This window comes from Oryzias latipes, chromosome 8 (assembly GCF_002234675.1).
Source record: "Oryzias latipes chromosome 8, ASM223467v1".
Classification (NCBI taxonomy): domain Eukaryota; kingdom Metazoa; phylum Chordata; class Actinopteri; order Beloniformes; family Adrianichthyidae; genus Oryzias; species Oryzias latipes.
In genome coordinates this window covers 22,167,806-22,176,700 of record NC_019866.2, presented here as the reverse complement: position 1 = coordinate 22,176,700, position 8,895 = coordinate 22,167,806, and the positions used below count along the sequence as shown (strand labels likewise).

The 8,895-nt window shown below is 41.4% G+C and overlaps 1 protein-coding gene and 1 pseudogene across 1 annotated transcript; one reads left to right on the top strand and one right to left on the bottom strand.

Moving 5' to 3' along the window:
- The first annotated feature begins 542 nt into the window (after nt 1-542).
- On the top strand, nt 543-2,734 carry LOC101161159 (annotated as a pseudogene).
- Nucleotides 2,735-2,741: 7 nt separating this feature from the next.
- On the bottom strand, nt 2,742-8,444 carry LOC101160911 (prostaglandin E2 receptor EP1 subtype). The gene is made up of 3 exons (XM_004071980.4): nt 7,768-8,444; nt 5,908-6,812; nt 2,742-3,950 (listed from the first exon to the last, which is right to left on the bottom strand). Exons 2-3 carry the CDS (start codon nt 6,772-6,774, stop codon nt 3,672-3,674), a joined length of 1,146 nt encoding a protein of 381 aa, XP_004072028.1. The 5' UTR covers nt 6,775-6,812; nt 7,768-8,444; the 3' UTR covers nt 2,742-3,671.
- Between the last annotated feature and the right edge of the window lie 451 nt (nt 8,445-8,895).

Genomic DNA, 8,895 nt, shown 5'->3' with positions numbered 1-8,895 from the left:
TGTTTGTTTCATAAAGTGCGATTAATTGATTTAAAGGAAGAGAAAAGAAGCAATTTTATATAAAGTGGTAAAATTGGAATTCTTTATCACAATTGTGGAAAATTTTCTTTGAAAAAAAGCACATCTTGGATACAATTATACTTTCACTGCAAAAAAAATAAATTTTTTATTGTAGTATCACTATTAGAGTATATTATTTATTACATAGAAACGAGGCAAAAATAGTTTAAAATAATAAACTTTTTGTTTCTTTTTTAATCAATTTGTCCTTGACATATATTTTTATCTAATTTCTTAGCTCAAAACGCATTAATTATGTTGGTATCAACAGAACATAAATAGTTGAAGTTTTAAAACTGAGAAATGTCCACTTTCATCCCCTACATAGATTAAAACTGTTCAGAAAGGGTAAAAAAAGAAACATCTGAAAATAGTTTATTTTTACAATACAAATATTTTTGTTTTTTTCTTTTTTTCTCTTTTCAGACTGGCGACCTGTCCAGGGTCCCTGCCTTCGCCCATAAGTGGCCGGGATAGGCTCCGGTAGCCCCCTGACCCCAAAAGGGACAAACGGGAAGAAGATGAATGAATTTTTCTAAGTTTATGTACACCATATTACCTGCCTTGACTCCCACATGAACTGAGGTGCCTGCTGTTCCTACAAGGTTGGGAGCATGGACTTATCCAAAATGTTTTGGTATCCTGAAGCATTCAGAGTTCCTATCACTGGAACCAAAGGGCCAAGCCCAAGTACTGAAAAACAAGCCCACACCATAATTCTTCCTCCACCAAATTTCAAATTCACCACAATGCGGTCCAAAATGTACTGTTCTCCTGGCAACCCCCAAACCCAGACCAGACTTAAGCAGTAGCAATATAGTGTACATTTTTAGGTTTTGTTGGTGGGGGATCTTGCCAATACCATTTGCAGTCACTATTGCACATATTTTGCGGTCACAAACGTCTGTATCTGCTACCTTTTCACAGCCAATATTTGTGTAAACTGTTTTAAAACACATGAAAACAATCTTGTGTTTTGGGCTTTGAAATGAAGCTTTGGGCTAAAAATATTCACATCCCAAGTGTTTGAAATGTCAGATGAAATGAAGACTGTGTGCTGGTTTGAAAGGTCAGAGCAGGATGAGTGTGTGCTTAAGATCCACAACTTCTGCAGAAGCCATTGTTTTGCCAGTCTGCTTTAGACATTCAAATCATTATATTAATGGTATCTGCACAAATGTGTTGTAATAACTGTGTTTTTGGTTCTCTCACTTAAGTTCACCTTTTGTCATTACTGATGAGGCTTCATCTCATCATTACCAATTACACCAACGTGCCCTTCTGCCTAGTCAAACAAAAACAAAAAATAACGAATTTAAAATTGACGAGTTCTAAAAAAATCTAATTTTACTTCTGAATTGTCTAAATTAATTGTTTAAAAATTAAACTGAAAAAATATGAATACAAAATATGGTACTCCTAGAGAGGTTTTAGAAATTGGTCCATAGAAACATGGAAATTTAAGCATGATTTCTAATTAGCATCACAGGTCAGGTGGTATCAAACTCATCTGTCCGTCTTCTGTCTGTTTACAGGGTGTCATGAGTCAGTGTCTATTCTGTGGCTTGCTGAAGTTTTCTGTTTGGTTCGTCATGGGCTTGGCTTTTCTAAAAGTGGAGTGGTGCCTTCTGTTAAATTAAATTATTCTCCTCACTCCAATGGCCTCTTTGTTCCTGCATTTGGATCTTCCAGATTCCCGTAACAATTGGAGGAGGAGACATTTCATTCAACGCCTTCTTCAGGGAAACTGGAGGTGGACAGCACGTTCCCCGAGCTGTGTTGGATCGATCTGGAGCCCACTGTTATCGATGAGCATCACTTACAGCTGAACGTGTTCTGATGAAGGCGCTGATGTTTTTGAGGACTAAACAGATTCGTCATCTGTGTCCTCAGATGAGGTGCGAACTGGGACCTACAGACAGCTGTTCCACCCTGATCACCGGCAAGGAGGATGCTGCCAACAACTACGGCTGTGGGCATCACACCATCGGTAAAGAAATCATCAACCTGGTTCTGGACAGGATCTGCAAACTGGTGGGTAAATTCAGAGCAAGTGTTTATGTTTCTCTTCAAGTTCTGCAATGACACAACAGAATCTGGTATTTGCTTTCATGTGTGTCTTCAGGCGGACCGTGCAGTGGTCTTCAGGGCTTCCTGGTGTTCCACAGCTTTGGTGGAGGCACCGTTCTGGTTTCACCTCTCTGTTGATGGAGCGTCTGTCTGGACTGCGACAAGAAGCCAAAGCTGGAGTTCTCCATCTACCCAGCTCCCCAGGTGTCCACTGCTGTGGTGGAGCCCTACAATGCCACCCACACCACCCTGGAGCACTCCGACTGTGCCTTCATGGTGGACACTGTGGCCATCAATGAAACATGCCGCAGGAACCTGAACATCGAGCGTCCCACCTACACCAACCTGAACAGGCTGATCAGCCAGGTTGTGTCCTCCATCACTGCCTCTCTGCGCTTTGATGGGGCCCTCAATGTTGATCTGACCAAGTTCCAGACCGACTTGGTTCCACTTCCCTCTGGCCACCTTAGGCTCAAAACAACATGTTGTAGCTGTAGCTGCACAAATGTGCAATTTCCAAAGGAATCTCCTTCTTGTTATACAGAAAAATGTCATTGTTGAACTCCGTCTATATGACCACGCAAAGGTTTGAATAAAGATCCAGACGGCAGTGAAGGATTTCAAAAGAAACCATTTAATAATACACAAACACACATTCACTTTTCTGTACAAGATCATCTAAAGCTTCACTTCTGTGCCCTTAAGACACCTGGGGGGATGCACACAAATACAACACCAACACCTACATTCATGTGTTTTTCACATCTTCATGCTGAGGTAATAACACAGCTTCTTATGCGCTCAGTCATGAGCATCGGCACAAGTCTTTGACTTTTACACTGAAACAGAGACAGACAACATTTACACACCAAGTTTGGACTTGAGATGCTTTTGTTACGACCCAATGACATCATCAGGAGAAAGGACATACGTCAAAATACTATCCGTAGGATCTGGATGACAGTTTTCCTTATTTGGAATGGTGCTTCAAGGGAAGTTCAGAATGAAGCCGTTTAAAGGAGTAGAGGTCAAATGTGACCCTTTTGAACTACAAATCCACGTTAAAGAGCTGTCAGATCCGGAGAACTTGTTTGCTTTATGAGTCATTTCTGTTTTACATTTGTCTTAAAAGCCGTTCAGCTTATTTGAGTCAGGTATACAACCTGTAACTGGAACCATTCATCTGTAATTTAATGTATCCCTCATGCATCACAGATTTGTTGTTTTGTGTAAATCAGCTTAAAGTTGTGTGCAAAATTAGAAGTAAGGGTTCTAACCCTTTAGGCACCACTGTTTTCTCACATTACTATTGCACTCAGACAGGAAAATTAATTCTTTAATGGTAATGTGGGGGAATCTGTTTTTTTATGTCTGTTGTCACAATTAACCAACTAAAACATCGTTATAAGCAAACGTTTCAGATGTGAAACACTGCATTCTTACTTAGAACAAACAACAAACAAATTGTTTTCACTTTATGAGGGAACCACCCTCATTTAAACAGCTAATAAAATAAAAAAGGTCCTTTTTTTTTTCTCCATTTAAATCTTCTTGACGCTGTTTTTTACAGAGTTCGAGAGGGAGCTGGTCTCCCAGCGGCTCGACCGGAGGGCTCTGCCCTTAAAACTGGCCCGCTTTTTGGTAATGCGGTAGATTCTTCTGAGGACGGCCCGCCGCAGCAGGATGTAGACCCAGGGGTCCAAAATCTGGTTCCAGGTGGCCATTCTGACGCCGGTCACCATCAGTTTGCTGTACTGGGTGGTTTTGTCAGTGTCCAGAGAGCCAGTGTAGGAGAGGGTAGCTGAGATCAGTCCAAAGACCTGGAACGCAAACAGAAACATCTTTAAGGTCAAACTAGTGTGGTTTAACTTGTGTGGTTTGCTTTTTTATTTTGTTTTGCCTGTTTTCTTGCAACATATAATGTCACGTTATTGCAAGAAAACAAGATTGTTTCTTATACCAATGAAACAATAAATGTCGTTATCATGACAAAAAGAAAAAGAGAAAAAAAGCAATTAATGTAGGCAGTTTTCTATGGAAGCTAAGAACGGCCTACTCATCTCTTTTCTTGCCATCACGAGAAAACAATTTTTTTCCCCTGTGATGACAAAACCACAACATGGTATTTCTCGTTGGAATCAGAACACTAGGAATTGGATTTTCATTATTGGATTTTCATTAATAATCACCTCATGTCTGCTAGTACACACAATAAAAAAACAATTATGCATCAATCTGTAACCTTGTACACAGCTTGGTCACTGATGACATTGACTTCAATTGCAGCCGCCTGCACAGCTGGAGCCGCCTGCGCAGGCGGCTCCAGCTGTGCAGGCGGCTGCGGTTCAGTGATCCTTGAGGCGACCTTCTCCTCAAACGACGATGACTTATTTGGACGTTGTTTATGTCTGACAATATCAGCTCAAACTGCGCCTGAGTGTGACCAAAATCAAAGTAATCAATTAGAAATTCCAAAGTAGCTTCTCAGTGATGCTCGAGGAGGATTAAAATCCTTAGGACTTTAAAGTGGTTGCTGGTATTAAAGGGGATTTTTTTCCTTCAAATTCAAAATTGCGGCCTCTTCTTGAGGTCAAAGGTCAACGTGTCGGTTCTGATTGAAAGCCTAACCTTAAGGAATGTGTTTGATCGCTCAAACAAAAGTTTCCTTGTGGGAAAATGAACAAATTTCACACTTTGCCATAACATCGCCGCCAACCTATAGGTCCTGTGGACATCCCATAATAATTTCAAAATCTCCTTTTCGGATATCCCGACACGTGTGTGTTGGTTTAATGAGTGAATTTTGAAATATTTGCTTTCAGCCCCATAAGAGATTTTGACTCCATTCGGTTTAATTCTGTGTGATGTCATGATTTTCTGGAGGGGGTTCAGTCACAATATCAGGAAACAAATTCACACCGGGTACTAGGTATGTGCAAATTTGAGTGACTTCATGAGTATGCATGCATTAAGAGGAATTGCAAAAACAAATCTGGTCCTTGCTCTTTGGGACAGCTGCAGGACATAAAAACTAAAGAATACATCTTTACAAGCAACAGCTGTAGACCAGAAATCTCACTTTAATTACCTTGAGTTTTGTACACCAAAATGTCAGATTTGTATTTATTGATTCAGAAATCTCAATATCACACATTAAAAAAAACATTGAAGACACATTAAATGAAACTTAAAAGAAATATGTGAGGAAAATCAATTTGTATTAAATAATAATAATATTAAAAATAGAAGTAGAAGGAGTCTACACAATGGATAAAAGCATTTTGACACAAAAAGAAATAAGTAGGTCCTAAATATCCAAAAAAATAAGTCTAAAAGACAATTTAGAGGAAAAAAACGTTACTTACTTATTTTGTCTTATTTATCATAATCAAACTAAAAAGTTTTTAATTTGTCTTTAACATTTTGATGCACAGGATTTTGAAGCTAAATTCAGGCTGATTTTGTTTGTAAAAAGGTTTTATTTTCTCTTTTACAAGAGAATAACATAGACTTGCCGCTTTATTTAACTTTTTTTGTGTTTTATTTTTATCTTTACTGTTTTTTAAATAGCAGCAAACAAAATGTTAGTAGGTGAAAAAATGACAGAAAAATTAAGTTTCATTGATTAATTGAAAGCTTGTTTACAATAAAATCTCTGTATTTATGTCCAAGTGTGAAACCGTAGCAACTAAACCCTTTTTTTTTACCCTGTTTCTTGAATTTTCTCACTTTTTCCACCAAACGTTGAGCTGCACACTGGCGTTTCTGTGAACTCACCAGTAGAGGGCTCCAGCAGATGCAGGATGTGACCATGATGCCAACCAGCTGCACCACCATCTCTGTATCGTGGGACCTTACGGAGAAACGCTGGGAGGGGCACCTCGTCCTAAGCCGGGCTTTCACGAGCGTGATCCCGCTGATGGTGTTGCACACAAAAGCCACGGCCAGAGAGCTCAGTGCCAGAGAAGAGAACAGTATCATGTAGGCCAGATCCGTGGCTTTGGTGCCATGCATCACCCTGATGAAGCACCACGTCCATGGGTATTGGTAAGTGTAGTCCCCTAGGTGGAAGACGGGCAGCAGGGCCACGAACAAGGCCAGGAACCAGATGACGGCAAGCGCCATTTTCGTCCTCGCCGTGGTCAACAGGCGAGCGTGCAGCAAAGGCATGGTGATGCCCAGGCAGCGTTCCGCAGCCATGGCACAGCCCAGAAAAAGTGGGCACAGACCAAAAAACACCATGCAGCCTCCCAGAAACTGACAGGAGGGATCTGGATTGTCTGGGTCCCCCTGGAAGCAGAAGGTCCCGTTGTTGGAGGAGCTCGTGCTCGCGGAGTATCTACTCAGAACCAAGGATCCGGAGATAATATGTCCGGCCAGATCTGTGGCCACAAGCGAGCTGGCAAAGAGCAGAAAAGTGGCCTTTGACCTGCGGCGGAAGCGGTTGTAAGCCTTGACCAGGATGATGAGGGCCACCATGTTGAACAGGATGCCCAGGGTCATGTTGAGGCTGGCGGAGGTGGGGCTCCGCGGAGCGGTGGCGTTTGGTGACGCTAAGCCCTTCATTTCAAGTTTGTGGAGCATGGCCATATCGTTAGACGGGACCGTGGCGCCAGAGGAGTTGAAGTGCTGAATGGCCAGCATCCCAGCGGGACTGTGAGCTTCCTTCAGTCCAGAGGAGGCTGACAGACAAAACAAGAAGCAAGGCTGGGGTAAATTAACTAGATTTTGATGTTTGGCTACACGCTTCCTCTTCATCTTAAAGAAGAAACACTCTTCAGATAAATATTAAATCCTTTTCTGGTTTCCTAATTACTCTCTGGTAAAACCTCCTGGGATCAAAGTTAAGAAAAAATAAAATAAAAATGAAAGCAAACTCTGTTCTCCTCTCCTTGCATATAATCTCAGCAAAATTCACGACTTTGAGTAATCTTTGTCGATTTTGTAACTTAATCCAAATCAATACCATGCAAATTCTTCCACAAAGACATAAAACCTGTTTTTGTTCCCCTTCAAACAACTAATTTATCAGCAGCGGCGTGTGAGGTTCAGGAAGAAAGGTCTTTTCCCTCCAGACGAGAAGAAACAAGCCCAAACAGCTCTGAGCCTGGAGCTCGCATTCCTTAAAAAATGCAGTAAGAGAGCTGCAACCGCCGCAGAACGGTCACTAAAGCGCATTCAATCAGATTGTGGGGAACATGCAATATGCACGTAGGTGAGACGGGCATTCATTTAAACAGAGATCAATAATTCTGCAGGACAGATGATTAAGGAGCCCGGCCAAGACTCGCACAGCCATAAAATGTTATCATCTCTGTGAAAATAACCCAATATTTCGTTCAATTTGAACAAAATGACACTTGAACATATTCATTGTGGTGTTTTACTGTAATAAAAAGTTTTAGATTGTCTCTTTTGAATTATTTGAGACAAAGGTTTGTTTTTTCAAGGAGATTATTAAAGAAAGCTTCTATGTTACAAGTTATTACAGCCTTTTTTATACTTTTCCTTCTTTAGTTTCCAACTTTTAACGTGTTTTAGAACCCTTCAAAAGCACAGATCTTCATATTTTTCATTACTCATCAGGCCAAACTAGGATTTTTTCCTAAAGTAAGGCTAAGAAATTTGTTCACCCACCTCTGAAATGAGAAATCCATTGAGACGATTCTCAGTTTGCTTTACTTTTCATAAATTCCCCGATGAATCCGACATGCTTTGACTTCATCTGAAGGGTTTTCTTGCCTTGCAGCTGAAGAAACCATGCAGCCTCCCTGTATTGTTGCTCAAGCATGTTCTGTGTTTGCCTGAGCCTGACTCTGCCTTTTATATCCCACTGCTGCACTGAGCTCACTTTGCCTCTGGGTGTCTCAGACAAAAGAAAGCTATTCCATCCTCAAGGCAGAGGCTCTGGGGGTGAATAGGCTCCCTGGGGGAAACAGATGAATATTCAAAATCAGCAGCTTGTGGCTTCATTTCACCAAGAGAGCGTGACAACAGACATGAAACCGTCTGTCGTGACTGATTGGAGTTTGGCTTATTACTGATCATTCCTTTCAGTTCTGCAGGAATTACAACTCTCCGCATATCGACCAGAGATCCTCTAAACAGCTTCTCTGCGGTCAGCTTCCATCAAAGTGCTCCAGCTGAGATCTTCCCCTGCAAGCCTCTGTCTGTCACAGTGTGGAGCTGCAGCTGTGATCGCAAAGCCTGTTCCAGCTCTCCATACGACGGGCCAACTCCTGTTGCTGCAACCTCCAGGATGTATTGCTCTGGGGTTGGTTTTTAATGGCCCACTGCTGTAGTAACTGCGAGTAAATATTTAAAAAAATAGGACAATCCAGAGAAATTCCTCCTTCTCGGAGAGATGACGTCTTAAATTACTGTCCTATTTTGTGGAAACAATGTCAGGAATCTTTGGGGAAAATTAAAACAACACCACATACACAATGTGGCGCATTGTTCACCGCTGAGCTTGGAAAAATATCGACGTTGACAGCCAGCGCAGTGAACCGATAACTGGAATGTCTCTGGACCTGAAGAACTTGGGCTGAAACCAGCGACGTCGCTAGAACATTTTATAAGGAGGGGATGTGGGGGTGGGGGGGGCTTTGGAAGGGGAGCAGATGAGAACAGCCGAGTGGACGGCCATTACAAATGAAAGGATAGAAAAATATGTATTTCAAACTGTTTTGGTAACTGTTATTAATATTAAAAAAGCAGTTCTTTCAGCTGGGCTGATATTAAGTGAGGAATAATACCTGACGA